We start from the raw sequence: 15387 nt of genomic DNA on the forward strand, positions 1-15387 counted from the left end.
CCCGTGCAGAGATTATAGCTCCTCAGAAAATAAATTACTTTAGCGTGAGCCAGAAAATTCCTAAAAGGAATCTGTTCTATTTATTTGTAATCTAATCTCTAATTATTGCTTAAAGGTACCATATGTAAGATTGTGGCCAAAAACAGTTACTACATTCAAATTTAAAATACCGAGGTCTTTTAGGTTTCGTTTTCTGACGTAACTGGCAACCCGTGGTTGCTCGGCAGCTGAGACTCTACTGACTGCAATGATTGGTAGATGGCGGTAGGTGGCGCCACATGCCAAAACATGATTTCAAAACATAAACATGATTTGCAGTTGTTGTTGGTGAGTTCAGTTTGTTATATGAACATTATTCCTGAGTCTCTGTGACATTATATTAGGAGGGTTTTATGGCCAGTTGCTTTAGATTTATTACATAATGCACCTTTAATAAAATGAGTAAAATCATAGATATTTAAGGATCTTTTCAGGGTCAAGACCTGGTTTTAGGGTTAGATTAAAATTGTGTTTTAGTTAGGTTTACCAGCAAATAAGATCATCCTATTTGCAACTGGAGAATTATATATATATAAAAAAATACACTTCACAATGCTGCAATGATGTATTTATTACACATCTACAATAACAAAAGTATAACAACTTTGTCACAGCTGACAGAGGAGACAGACACATTAGAGACAGAAGAGATAAAGAGGTGAAGACAGAGAGAGTGAAAGACAGAGACTGGAGAGAACAGACAGAAACTGTCAGTATTTCATAGATTCTAATGTTCAGTGCGTCTTCAAGAGAAGTCTTCTCCTTGCCGACAGCCTCAGCACACAGAATACTGTCGCTTTTGTACATAAAAGAAACTGAAATATCATAAATTAAAAATGGGAGGAAAAGTTTATCTTTTTCCTGATGTTTATAAAAACAGAAAAAAAAAGCTAATATTCAATGTTCCCATTTTCTGAGAAGAATGGAGTGATGGCGTATCAAGAGGACGATACGGTGACTTTCATCAGTCTTTTCCTTCACCTTCTACTCCACCCTCACCACTCCTTCTTCTTCTCATCCATAGACACGCCTCCAGGCCCCAGAGCCACCACCAGCAGCAGGCCGCCGATCACCGACAGAGTCTGGAAGAAGTCGTACTTGAGGAAGTCATGCATGGGTCTGTATGAGGGCACAGTCCAGAAGGCGTTGAAGGTGAAGTTGATGCAGAGCAGCCAGGCGACCAAAGTCAACGCCGCCAACTTGGTTTTGAAGCCCACCGCCACCAGGATGATCAACGCTGTGCCCACCAGGTTCTGCAGGACCTGAAGGCCAGAACAGAAGATTAGAACATCATTACCAACAGGACAGGTTAGTGCAGCGCCACATTCTGACAGACCGACCTCTTCTGAGGTGAGTTAGGAATGGACATTTGAAGCAAATGTTCCAGCAACTTCAAATATGTTATTTTGTGATGTTGGTTTTTGAAATCCTTTTACACCAGCAGATCCCATCTCTCCACGAACTAACAATACTCATGTTCTCTATGGGCTTTGGCAAAGAGGAAAAGATCAAAGAAACATATTCTTAAGATATCCAAGACTTAGGCTGAATCCCAATTCCACCCCTTAGCCCTCCCCCTTCCCCCTACCCCTTGTTTTTGCGCGTTCATGTGAGGGGTAGGGCCGTCTCATTTCTCATAAGGGTTAAGGGGTAGGGCCAAGCCGTAGGGCTACGTAGCCCTTGAAACGAAGCTTCCTCAGGACCGCACTTGAAACGGAGGGCTTCGAGGAATTTCCCAGTTTCCACCGCCTCACCTGTCAGCGAAGTTTGAAAGCCGGCCGTTAAAGACTCGCACAAACGTATTTTTTGTATTTTAATTACGACAGTCATGTGTAATGATTGTATTGTGGTCTTCTTCAATTGTCAACCGTGTTTCTGAATCACTAGTCAAGTTTGTTTTTGAATTACTAGCTAGTCGTAGCCGATGCTATCCCGGCGTTCCTTTCGTAAGTGGTTAGCTAGCTGCTATCGCTATTTACGTGTGTGTGTCTGTGTGTGTGGCTATGGTAATGCAGCGGGTCTGCAGTCGCTGTAACTGTGTTTGGGGGAACACTCCTCATGTCAGTGTCGCCGCTGATGTCGTTGGTTAGCAGCTGACAGTCGTAAAAACTGAAAAATAGCCCAGGCAACAGACATTACTTGTGAGGACGGCATTTTTGGATTGTTACATCAACAAGCATCGCATCGCATCGGCTTGTTGATGTAGCAGTCCGCGAGTGTCATGTCCAGACGACGTGATGACATAATGGAGGTGTGTCTCATTTCTTAGGGGAACGTTCTTACCCCTAGCACCCTCAACTCTGTTTTGAGGGCCAAGGGGAATTCTGACAAAGGGGTAGGGGGAAGGGGGAGGGCTAAGGGGTGGTATTGGGATTCAGATTTATATTATTTATATTTATTCAGTTATTTATTTAACTGAGGCTATTGTTCAGGTCAATTTGGGGCAACTGATTTTCATTTGGCAGAAATAAGTGCTTTTCTGCCAAATTACGATTTCAAGGAATACAGCGGTATTTTGTCATGCATGAGAAAAGATGTGTTTTCTGCTAAGGTGGTGGATTAAATTGATAAATTGCTGCATTTACTACAACAGTTACTGCTTCAGATAAGCCCGAGGCATGTGTGGTGCAGCAGTGAAAAGGGTCCCCTGTCGAACACGGTCCGTTTTTCATATATATATACAAAAACACTCATACTGTACAGTAAGCTGTACAGCATTGGTTCTCAGTGTGGCCCGGGGGCCAATGGCAGCCCACAGAAACATTTCTGGCGGTCCGCAATGAATTACAGTTGATAGTTTTAATCCAGGAGCTACTAAGCTTGTTATATGTTTATTGGACATTACTGGATACAGACCAACACGTGTAAACAAAAATACTGGGTATTTACCTGGTTTCTATATGGTGAATTTTAGTGATTTATTGGGTTAAAAGCTGGTAATTAGCAGGTAGCTACAGCTCCCAATTACAAGTATTTACCCAGTAAATATATGTTAACAGAAATATTACTTGGTTATATATAAATATTATGCGTTACTTGGTATTAACCTGTAATTAGAAGGTAAGAACAATGGCCAAAATACTGGGTAATTACCCAGTAAATTATAAAGCATTATTATATTAATGCTTAAATTACATTATATTAACACTTATATTACTTAACGCTAAATTGTAGAACTGCAATCTGGTCATTAAAATTATAACAATGGGATTTGTTTCTGTTTTTTTTCCTTTTGTTTTCCTTTGGCGGACCTCATTCCAATGTTGGGTTCCTAAATTGGCCCTCAGGTATCAAAACTTGAGAACCCCTGCTGTACAGTATGAGGTTTATGGATAGGGTTAAAGGTGTGAGAGGAACTCATATGACATCGTTCTACTTTTGCTTTTCCTCAGTGTTGACGCAGTAAATCCAGTGACTGTCCCAGGAAACAGAAATATGAATCTACGGCATGTACAACCGCTCACATTGTGAGCTGTAAATGTGTTGAGGCCCTGGAAAACACCAGACACTATAGCTCCTGAAACACCACTGCTGTGTGTCGTGTTGTTGCAGAGACTCACACTGAAGAGGCTGAGGTCAAAGTGCAGCAGCGTCATGAACATAAGGATGAGGAGGACTCGCCCCCCGAGCTGCAGCAGGTGCTTCGGAGAACTTTGATGACCGAGGGAGGGCACTCCTGCGAACACGCTGCGAGCTTCACCCCTGCACTCGGCCAAAAGGAGGAGGAGACCGCCCCCTAGTGACAGGTTCCTGCAGAGACAGGGTTATTCTTCGTTTGAGATGAATTATTAGTACAAAAGTTACATTCAAACTGTCTTGCATCTATAGACTGATCTAATCATAGGTCAGAGGTCATGGACTCACCTCATTAAGAACTTGGGGTCCCAGAGGATGCTGTAGGCCAAAGTCTGCACAGGAACAAAGACTTTCACAGTAAAACTGATGCTGTGCTCACAAGATATAAATCAGCCATTAATGCGGTAAAACTGAAATGATCTCATTTGTACCTGCATGGTTATGACGCCAAACAGAGCAAAGCAGGCATTCTGAACAAAGTTTCTACTGAGGACCAACACACAGCCACCTGCAGAGGAGAGAGAGACAGAGAGGGAGGTGAAAACATCCAAATGACTTTAGTTCAGTAACAGGTGGTTGGTGAACTCTGTGTACTGTGCGCGTCCATGTGTATTACCCAGCTGTATCAGTAGGTTGAGAAGGACAAAGAAGTTAGCAAGGAAGCGTCCACAGCCCCAGCTGGAGTCGATGTACTCGCTTTGCTCCCCCCACTGAAACCACATCCTGACCCCATCCTCCAGGAAGGTGCTGACCAGACACAGGCGGGCCACATGGGGGAGGTAGTGTTTGGTGACCCGGAGGAACTGCAGGAGGGGCGGAGTTATTCTATTTCAATATTATAGGTTAAAAACCAGATTAACAACACTGAGACCTAATGTGGGGTTAGTAGTGAGAACAGAGGCGAGTGTGTCTCAAACAGGCGAGGACAGAGACAGTCCTATGTTTACTGTCATTAAAGGCGCCATATGTAAGAATGTGGCCAACAACGGTGACTACACTCAAATTTAAAATACCCAGGTCTTTTAAGTTCTCTCCGCCATTGTAGCTCAGACATAACTGGCAACCCGTGGTTGCTCGGCTGCTGAGACCCTACTGACTGCAATGACTGGTAGACGGCGGTAGGTGGCGCCACATGCCGAAATTTCAAAACATAAACATGATTTGCAGTCCGCAAAATATATTCTTTAATGTGAATATTTTGGCTGTACTGTTGTTGTTGGTGAGTTCAGTTTGTTATATGAACATTATTTCTGAGTCTCTGTGACATATTAGGAGGATTTTACAGATAGTTGCTCTAGATTGATTACATAATGCACCTTTAAAGTAAGAAAGAAAAAATGAGTAATTAGTTCATACAATCATTGACTTAATATAATATTATAACACTGGCTTAGTGTTTCATTTTGTACGGACACGCCAAAAAACACAAACGCATCACTCCCTAATGGATCAAGAATCACCTCACCAATCCCCATTCAGAAACCTGTCGATTTCATACTTCCTCGCCTGTGGGCGGCGACTTAACATGGGTAACACATAACTGATGACCTCGCGTACACAACTGTGATCCCCTCCTTCTTTCGGCATACGTGTTACTGACCAAACTTTACAGAAGTAGCGAGTTTGCTTTTGTTTCTAAACTCCTCGGTTCTATTATTATGCGACTTCCGTCTCTGCGACAGTGGGTAATAGAAAAACATATCTCGATCAAACCAAATCCATATAAAACACGTTCGTTTTCAGTTTCCGTGTTTCAGCAGATGTTCTTAGCAGTTTGAAAGCAGCTGAAGGCCCTGAACGCAACATGAAAAGCGACTCCATACTTGTATACAATTATTTACTCAGAACGACCTGTGCATTCTTTAGTCGGAGAACATTTTGACACAGTTGAGGTTTAAAGCTGCCTACACCAGACTACTGCTGCCTGAAAAGTTACTACAAGTTCAGCTTCTGCGTACACAAAGTTCTGTTTGGATGGAGGTTTACAACATGACGATGCATAACGCGTACACGACGCTGCGTGACATGGAAGAGTTTTTAATCAGAATTCTGAAGCAGCGAAAGTCATCCGGAGCTGCCTGTCCCGAGTCCCTGCCCCGTCTGTGGCCGGCCAAGGGTGTGTGTTTCCTGGTGCGAGCAGCTCACCTGGTCCGCCACATCCTCCGCTTTACTCATCAAGTCACCGTGTCCCATGGTTTTTCCGCTGTTAAGGCACTTCAATGCGGACAAACTAAACCCAGGTCAGATTAAAGTATAGGCACAGTCCCGCCGTCTTGGTCTTTGATGATGCTCTACCGCTGTCTCCGACCCACAATCCTCTGCGACTAGCGGGAGCGCGCCCTCTGTCGGCGCACCAGTGTACAGCATGCCACGTGGACTGACAGTTTTTTAATTACCAGAATAAAACTAATATTGTGAAATAATTAAAATCCAGCAGTTGTTAGAAGACGAAAAACGTCGGTTTGCACAACAGATTTATTTTATAATAACAACCAAACCTTTTGTTCATGTTGTCTCTTTCTATGTGGCTGATAACATTAACTCATAAATATTAACAGCTATGAATATTTAAGCTACCTACTGTTTAAATAATTTGATTTCTTGCTAAAGTAATATCTGTATATATAATACACAATATATATACCTCACTCAAAACTCTTATTTTGTGGCCTAACTTGTGTAATATAATGCCCCATAATACAAAGCCCCATTTCAACTATCCTCCCATGGGGATTTGGAGCTGATGAAAAAAATGTCAACATGACACAAAGATGCATGATGGGAAATTGAAGAGGTCAGGTTAGAGCAGGTGTGATGTCGTCGTCACTTTTCTCCAGTGTCCTCTGAGCTCTGTGGCTCTGAAACACAAAACAACACAAATTGATTTTCTATGTGTGTGTACATACAAGTTCACTTTTTACAAGAGAAACAGAAGACGACATGGTAGCTAAGACTCGACTCTAGGTGTGCGAGCGAGTGTGTGTGTGTTACCTGTAGGTTGAGGAAGTGTGTGTGTGTCCTGCAGTGTGCGTGTCGCGCCGTCGCCTCTCTGTGGAAAAACTTATTACAGAGTCGACACAGGAAACCAGAGATAGGAACCACAAAACTACTTCCTGTTGAGACAGAGACGGTATATTAATAATCATTTATATATTATTTAAAAAAAATATTCATATGTATTTATTACAGAACATGACATTTAAAGGTCCAGTGCATACGAATTTAAGACTGCAGAGTACAACAAATGAAGGACTCCTGCACTCCTGAACTATGGTGGCCTTCTCTTACTAGAAAGGATAGAATTATTCTATCCCTTCTCCCTTCTTCCATCATTTTTTTTTGCCAATTCCTCCTCCCTTTTTGTTGACTAATGCTTTGGGGTTACAATGGCGGAGCCGTTCTTCATTTGCATAATATGTTTCAACGGTGTGAAAGGCATGTCCACTCAAGTTGCTATAGACACAAAAACAAAAGCTTGTCTGAATTACATAATGCCTTCCAAGCCTATGCAAACCAAAGGGATTTAAAGCTGTTACACAGGGTAGTAATGACAAGTTTCAACAGATAATGCAGCAAACGAGGCTAACTCAAACATATCTTTTCCTGCCAGACATTAAATCAGTAGTGCAGTTTTAAAACTAATGACATTTTTTTCCCCAAGATTTTCCATTTCAGGGGCTGAATTAATCCATTAATAAACTGCAAAGTGTGTGGATATACAGTAGCTTGGCTTGAGTTGGTACACCTCACTCATTAACCCACCGTATGCAGTATGAGGGTTGTAGTCCTCCGTGTTAGCTGTCTGCAACACACACACACGCACACAGTGATTACACTCACAGTGATTACACATACACACACACACAGTGATTATAAGCTGAATTTATCTATTTTTTTAAACAGACCAAACAGAAACAAAGGACAACTTCATAGTTTGTGCATCTGTAAGTCTCTGCTACAGTGCTTGGCATGTACAGGGTTCCCACACCTTGGTTGGCATCAAATTCAAGTACCTTTCAACGACTTTCCTGGACCATTTCCATAAAATTCAAGTACTGAATTTGCTGACATGATGGGAGGACAACTTGTAAGAGACCATGGCGTCCACTTTTATTGATATGCAGTATGCTTTGCAGTGATTGTCCAGAAGATATGTTGAAATTTGCATTTTCATGCATGTGTCATTCTCTCTTGCTTAACATTACTTTCTCATTGTTCAGTATTGAATCTCATGTAAATGGTGCAGATACAGTGAACAGTGTCCACAACACCACAAGTTATTAGGCCTCGTCAACTAATACTAAGCAATGCAGGGTGTATGAAACAGTTGATGGTGCTGTAACAGACAAGGGCACATTGGTGACGGGAGACATTGACCTAAATATCAACTTAACTTCTTTCTTGCACAAAATTCAAGTACTTTAATTTTCAAAAACTTTCAATTCACAAATTTTCAAGGATTTCAAGGACCTGTGGGAACCCTGTATGCTTCTGTGTGTAGCCCACCATTTGTGACTACATACACACTGTAGTGCATGGTCCAGGTAAGACGATTTAGTGCAAGACTGACACAGATCCTATCGTTATTTTAGTGCAAGAGTAGAATCACAGGCAAGTACATGTGACCGCAACTCTCTGCGTATATGGAAATCAGAGAGAAGGAAAAGGCCATCAACCAACTTCTATCAACCAGTGTGTTCAGCTGTGGCATGTGAGACTAGAAAAGATTTAGAAAAGATTAGAAAACATACCTGTAACGCTTTCTCCTTTGCCTGTGACTCCTCTTCATCAGCTACTTCTGCTGCTTCTTCTTCCTCCTCCTCATCCTCTTCCTCAAAGCAGCCCACAGCATCCACTGTGATCAGCTCCTCCTCCTGAGCCTCATGCAGATGCACCTGTGGGAGACAAAGAATCAAATGGACCCTGCATCACATGACCTGAGCTGGTCATTAGAAGCATTGAACATGAGGCCTGTCATTTTCTTTTTGTTTCGAAGAAACACTGAGACGCCAGAGAACGTCGACTTCCCCTTACTGTGAGGGCGAGGTGAGCTGCTGACCTGCTGCTTATGTTCTGGAGACTTCATGTGCTCCACAAACTTCCTTGGAGTCCTGAAGTGATGCTTGCACACTGGACAGAAGGGACGACACAGCTGCTTACACATCTGGAAAACAAAACAAGAAAATAGAGCCTTAATTGATTTATTCTTTGAAGCATGAATATTCATCTATACAACTGCAATGCCTTGACTTTTGTGAGGTAAGTACACACAGTCACAGCCATAACAACACAATTAGATTTAAAAAAAAAATGGTACAGAATTGGCATAATCATTTCTTTTGGTGTTTCGGTTTCGGTTTCAGCAAAGTGTTTCCTGATTTTCAGATTCAGCCGACAGTTTTCATTTCGGTGCATCCCTATCAAATACTAGTCTCAGGTCTTCTCTAGTCCAATAGGAAGTCTTCTACGTCAGTCAGTGTCCCATTTTGAGTCAAATATGCCATTAAGCAGAGTTTGTATTGGGTCAGACACAGACATACATATACAGTCAGATCCATAAAAATTGGGACATCGACAAAATTCTCTTCTTTTTGGCTCTATACACCACTGCAATGGGTTTGAAATGAAACAAACAAGATGTGCTATAAAGGTGAAGTAAGTAGTTTATAGTGCCATCTAGAGGAGAGGCTGAAATTTACAACAAAGAACTGCTCCTCTGCTCACCCCCTCCCTTCCCTGAGCGCTACGGTATCCTCAGCCGGTCAAATGTCGTCCTCGTTGTCTTTCTCCTTGTCAGCAGATGAGGTTCGTGAGGCGAGGGAGAGGGCGAGCTACCGCGGCCGTAGCAGACGAAGCGGAGAGAGTGGAGGCGGGACTTCCGCTACAAGTAAAGAGACGATTGATTTGTTCTCTCGCGTGGCAATGCAGTAGCGGCCCGCGACCATGTTATTTTACATGACTTTTTGAAACACTACGAAAATGAAACAAAGAATATTATACAGCGACTAGACAATGCAGGAGCACATAATATGTATACAAAAGTGGATTTTGGGTAATATAAACCCATAAATACTACACAGTGTCCCTTTAACTGCACACTTTCACCTTTAATTTGAGGTTATTTACATCCAAATCAGGTGAACGGTGTAGGAATTACAACACTTTCTGTATGTGCCTCCCACTTTTTAGGGGACCAAAAGTAATGGGACAATTGACTGAAAAGCTACTTCATGGACAGGTGTGGGCTATTCCCTCATTATTTAATCTTCAATTAAGCCAGTAAAAGTTCTGGAGTTGATTCCAGGAGTGACATTTGCATTTTGAATATGTTGCTGTTAACTTTCAATATGAGATCCAAGGAGCTGTCACTGTCAGTGAAGAAGCCATCATTAGGCTGAAAAATCAAAACAAAAACATTAGGTGTGGCCAAATCAACTGTTTGGAACATTCTTAAAAAGAAAGAATGCACCAGTGAGCTCAGCAACACCAAAGGACCTGGAAGACCACAGAAAACCACTGTGGTGGACGACAGAACAATTCTTTCCCTGGTGAAGAAAATCCCTTCACAACAGTTGGCCAGATCAAAAACACTCTCCAGGAGGTAGGTGTATGTGTTTCAAAGTCAACAATCAAAAGAAGACTTCACCAGAGTGAATACAGAGGGTTCACCACAAGATGTAAACCATTGATGAGCCTAAAAAACAGGAAGACAAGATTGGAATTTGCCAAACAACACCTAAAAAAGCTGTTATAATTCTGGAAGAACATCCTCTGGACAGATGAGACCAAGATCAACTTGTACCACAGTGATGGGAAGAGAAGAGTGTGGAGAAGGAAAGGAACTGCCCATGATCCACAACATACCACCTCATCAGTGAAGCATGGTGGTGGTAGTGTCATGGCGTGGGCATGTATGGCTGACAATGGCAAAAAGCAGCGGGTGGTTTCCAGCAATATTATCTACTCATATTCAGCCAAATGCTTCAGAACTCATTGGACGGCGCTTCACAGCGCAGATGGACAATGACCCAAAGCATGAAACCTGCCATTGCTCACCTTGTGTTGTTTTGTCCTTCGATGGACAATGACGTCGCCGGTGAAATGAGTCTGACAGGTGTCACACCAGCGCTTGGTGTGAGGCCGATGCCCCCTGGTGGAAGACAGGAACACAGTAAGGAGTGTGTTTGCATGTGTTTACGTGAGTGTTTTGTTACATCTTTAGGCCATTTTCTGGCATAAAAACAACTTGACAGGACCAGTAGTCAGGATAAGATGAAGATAGCGGTGCAAACTTCTTTGTGAGTGTGTGTGTATTCATACCTGTCCTGCAGTGTCTGTGTCTTGAGGCAGATTGAGTGTGTGATCTCCTGCAGTTTCTTCACATGTTCTGCTCCTGATATGTGTTTATGAAACACCTGGATGGACACACACACACACACACACACGCACACACAAAAGGTGTATAATTCAAGTTAAATACAATCAAATTGTGTCCCTTGTTTCTTAACAAGTAGAAGAATTTATGCTTAAACTCTTGATGGTGGGTGCAGGCAGGTTTAAATGGTTATCCGTTAGTTGCCTGTCATGGACTACTTCATCACAAGGATTGGTATTACTTAAGTGATAAAGCGACATGGTATCCATCATTGATGGGTGCACTCGGGGACAATAGCTCCTTTGGAAGTCTTATATCACTTTGACCTTGAACACATGAATGTGATTTGATTGGCTACTGCCCGTGTTACCACTTGGAAAATGTATAACATTTCTCAACTTCTGCTGCATGACAGTGTCGTGGAACAGTTTCTGCAGATTTGGCATATTTAATAAAAATAAAAGTTTAATTATAGTTCGAGAGAAATGCAGAGTCACTGTCTATTATGAGTGAATACATTTGGTACAATAATACAATCCCAAGGAGCAGCTTGGGAGCTCCATTAATTCTGATTAAACCCTAGACCCTAAGTAATAAAGGACCAAAACAGACAGACTCCTCTTTTGTTCAAGGTCACTACTAATAAGGATGTCTGCAGGGGTAATGATAAAAAAAAGGTGCATTATGTAATAAATCTAAAGCAACTGGCCGTAAAATCCTCCTTATATGTCACAGAGACTCAGGAATAATGTTCATATAACAAACTGAACTCACCAACAACAACAGTACAGCCATAATATTTGCATTAAAAAAAAATATTTTGCAGACTGCAAATCATGTTTATGTTGTGAAATCATGTTTTGGCATGTGGCGCCACCTACCGCCGTCTACCAATCATTGCAGTCAGTAGAGTCTCAGCTGCTGAGCCACCACGGGTTGCCAGTTATGTCTTAGCTACAATGGCGGAGAAAACGAAACCTAAAAGACCTCAGTATTTTGAATTTGAGTGTAGTAACCATTTTTGGCCACATTCTTACATGTGGCGCCTTTAAAAATTAAATGTGAAAGTCTAAGTAAAATATGCTGAGATGTGCATGAAAATACTTCATGAAATAGAGACTCTCTATTTCTCTCTAAATAGAAAGAATCAAACAATTTAGCAGAATTGGTACGATTGGAGAATTGTCAAGACAAGCCCATTATAACAAAGATCTCTAATGTTTTCATATCAAGTGTGTATCAGGTACAGACAGAAGGGTAACATTTATAACCATGCTTCAGATGAAAGAGACAGTAAGAAAAAGACCAGCGAGTACAAACTGACTGATTTCAGGGCTTCGTAAACGAGGTAATGACGCAGATAAAAAACAGCGTTAATTGGAACTTCCGGTCTTGGTCCGCTTTAAGTATAGAGTATACAGTATAGAGTATAGAGTATAAAATCTAAAGCTAATGGTGGAAAGGTGCTCATCCAGTCAAATTCAGTATCTCTCACCTGCACGGAGCAGCAGGACAGGTTACAGACGTGACAATGAAGTCCACCATTCTCTCTGTCCACCGTTCGGTCTGCCTGTGCAAACTCTCTGTTGTCACTGCTCTGCTGGATTGTGACCTTTAGTGAGCCCACATTCTGCAACTACACACACACACACACACACACACAAACAAACAAACATGTCAGTGTCAAAATTAGTGTCAGATCATCAGTGAAAAATGAATGATTGAATCACCTCTGCAGCTCTGCTGTCCTCACTATGCTCTGCTGACTCCTGCTGGTCGAGAGGAGCTCTGGATGAAATATCATCTGATAACACACACACAGAGACACAGGTTTGCACAGCTGTTCTTCTGAGGGCACTTCATTGTCTTCCGTTCATTTGGACAGCCTAAACAAAGGGTTTTCCCCAAGCTTATAACCAATTAATGCCTAACATAGTGTATAAGTACACAAGCAGGGATAAACACACCTCCTGTAGAGTTGCTTTCACTGGCTGTTTTGTCACATGATGCAGAAGACTCGGCAGATCTAAGGGAAAAATTATCAACACAGTCTCATTTTTCTCAGTTTCGTTTACAGTGCTCTTGCAGTTAATGCCTCACACTTTAATAAACGAGTGCTTATCATCATTTCATCATGACAATGATGGCGGAGACTGACAAATCTCTGACTGACCCATCGAGTCTCCCCCTCTTTGTCTCTCCTGATCCTCCATCAGGTCCTGGGTCATTTTTATCTCTTCTATCTTCCTCTGTGGTGGTGGAGCTTCCTGTTCCTGAACACACCCACTTCCTGTCCGACACCTTTAAACATACATATGAGTCAGTGAAGTGTCTTCATGACATCAGATACACAGCGTCCGGATTTTGAATGTACCTGGTGATGTGGCAGTGGTCTCCTCTGTATAGGGCCAACAGGGAATCGAACCTGTGCCACAGCATTACCTGATGCAGGTAAAAAACACCTGACAACAGAGAAGGAGAGGAAGCATGAGGTCATTTAATTCAATTCAATACAATTCAATTAAAAAAAACCTTTGCTAGTCCCCAAGGGGCAATTTAACTGTCATTCTGATGCTTTGTTTCAACTACAAAACGCTGTCTCGATCATTTCTACATACCTATAAATCTACAAATGCATTGTTTTGCTGCCAGTGATTGACAGATTAGATATTTGATATGTGCTAACAAAGTGAGTGTTGTGTGATGATAGGCTCACCTGTCTGCTCTCCGCTGCTGTTTGACCATGTCTGTGCACCAACTATGACCCTATAGGAAGGCTAAAGATAAGAACAGTACATAGTAACATTACTGTGATATTAAATTAAAAGAGTTATGTTATGTTTTGTTTTGTTTTAACAGCAGCTGCATGAGTCTGGACGACTATGGAACAATATGTACAGCCTTCAAATGATATTATTTACAATAATGTGGAGAGTAACATCACTTACTGTATATCAACTTCCTTTATTTAGCTGTAAAATCCACCTGCGGTTTAGATATACCAATCCATAAAGAAATTAAATCAGCTAAAGTGACTATGTACGAGAGATTTCCTGCTTCAGCTCTACGCCGAATATATCAGTTCCATTTTGCGATTGCTATAGCGCTTTAGATTCTGCGCTATAGAGAGATTTACTTACAGACTTAAAACGAACTTAAAATTAGCAGACTTCAAACGTGTATTTCGAGTGTCTGTAGGTTTAGCTAACGTTAGCGGGATAAAGCGCGTCGTCGCAACAATTCGAGGCAGACATTTGATGATTTATCTCAACTGGACCTTTGATAAATTCCATAAACCCTTTTTAGTGAAAAGAGCCACAAAGTAATGGAAATACAGTTTAAATTCGCTCATCTTACCACTCTGTACAAGGGACGACAAGCAAAGCTTCCTCTACATTGACTGCCTGGATCTGTTATTTTTTGCTCTGTCGACGCCTGGCGGCCTGGAGGTAAAACTGCGGTCATCTGAGGAATTACTACTTCTTCTTCTCTCCTGGCTTTTATTGGCGGTTGGCAACCAGCTTTTAGGTGCATTTACCGCCACCTACTGGACTGGAGTGTGGAACAAACCCGAACTGTTATTCCAATTTTATATCCTGTACCTGTGTCCATTAGCTATAAATAATTAATTATGTGTCTGGTTCTGGCTCCAGGTTACATTTGAAGTAAATGCGTGATAGATTATTCCATTTCATTTATTTAAATCTCACAACAACAATAGAACAACGAATGACCCCGTGTAAAAGTGTGTATCTGTCCTCTCTTTGTTGAGTACATAAACAATACATCCTACCTCCCCCCCAGACGTGAGCTGTGACTGGCTGAAGAGGTCTGGAAGTGATTTGTAGGCTGCAGTGAATCTCTTGGTATTTCCTGGGTATAATGAGCTGCAGTGATGTTGGCATCTTGTCTGTTTGTGACAATGGCTGTTTATGTTTCCAGTCATTTTTTTCGCTGAGGGTCTGTCCACCACTTGTTTTAAGTTGAGTGATTTGTTAATCAACAGGGAAGAAAAATGGGAGCTTCCCCCTGACACATACACGCACGCACGCACGCACGCACGCACACACACACACACACACACACACACACACACACACACACACACACACACACACACACACACACACACACACACACACACACACATCAAGCAGTTTTGAGATGTACTCTCTGATGTTGATCACTAACCATTAAAGGTGCCATATGTAAGAATGTGGCCAAAAACGGTTACTACATTCAAATTCAAAATACAGGTATTTTAGGTTTCGTTTTCTGACGTAACTGGCAAACCGTGGTTGCTCGGCAGCTGAGACTCTACTGACTGCAATGATTGGTAGACGGCGGTAGGTGGCGCCACATGCCAAAACATGATTTCACAACATAAACATGATTTG

General features: G+C 41.9%; 2 protein-coding genes across 2 annotated transcripts; both read right to left on the bottom strand.

Moving 5' to 3' along the window:
* Positions 1-1034: 1034 nt before the first annotated feature.
* Positions 1035-5839, bottom strand: surf4l (surfeit 4, like; the record flags this gene model as incomplete). The annotated part of the gene is made up of 6 exons (XM_083904807.1): positions 5761-5839; positions 4232-4418; positions 4047-4123; positions 3904-3947; positions 3600-3789; positions 1035-1301 (listed from the first exon to the last, which is right to left on the bottom strand). Exons 1-6 carry the CDS (start codon positions 5806-5808, stop codon positions 1035-1037), a joined length of 813 nt encoding a protein of 270 aa, XP_083760933.1. The 5' UTR covers positions 5809-5839.
* Positions 5840-6291: 452 nt separating this feature from the next.
* Positions 6292-13735, bottom strand: ciz1b (cdkn1a interacting zinc finger protein 1b; the record flags this gene model as incomplete). The annotated part of the gene is made up of 13 exons (XM_083904613.1): positions 6292-6473; positions 6607-6728; positions 7378-7417; positions 8367-8510; positions 8675-8779; positions 10672-10765; positions 10936-11030; positions 12486-12626; positions 12721-12794; positions 12958-13016; positions 13164-13291; positions 13365-13452; positions 13707-13735. 13 exons carry the CDS (start codon positions 13733-13735, stop codon positions 6411-6413), a joined length of 1182 nt encoding a protein of 393 aa, XP_083760739.1. The 3' UTR covers positions 6292-6410.
* Positions 13736-15387: the final 1652 nt, after the last annotated feature.

The sequence above is a fragment of the Microchirus variegatus genome (genome assembly GCF_963457635.1).
Source record: "Microchirus variegatus genome assembly, chromosome: 18".
Taxonomy (NCBI): domain Eukaryota; kingdom Metazoa; phylum Chordata; class Actinopteri; order Pleuronectiformes; family Soleidae; genus Microchirus; species Microchirus variegatus.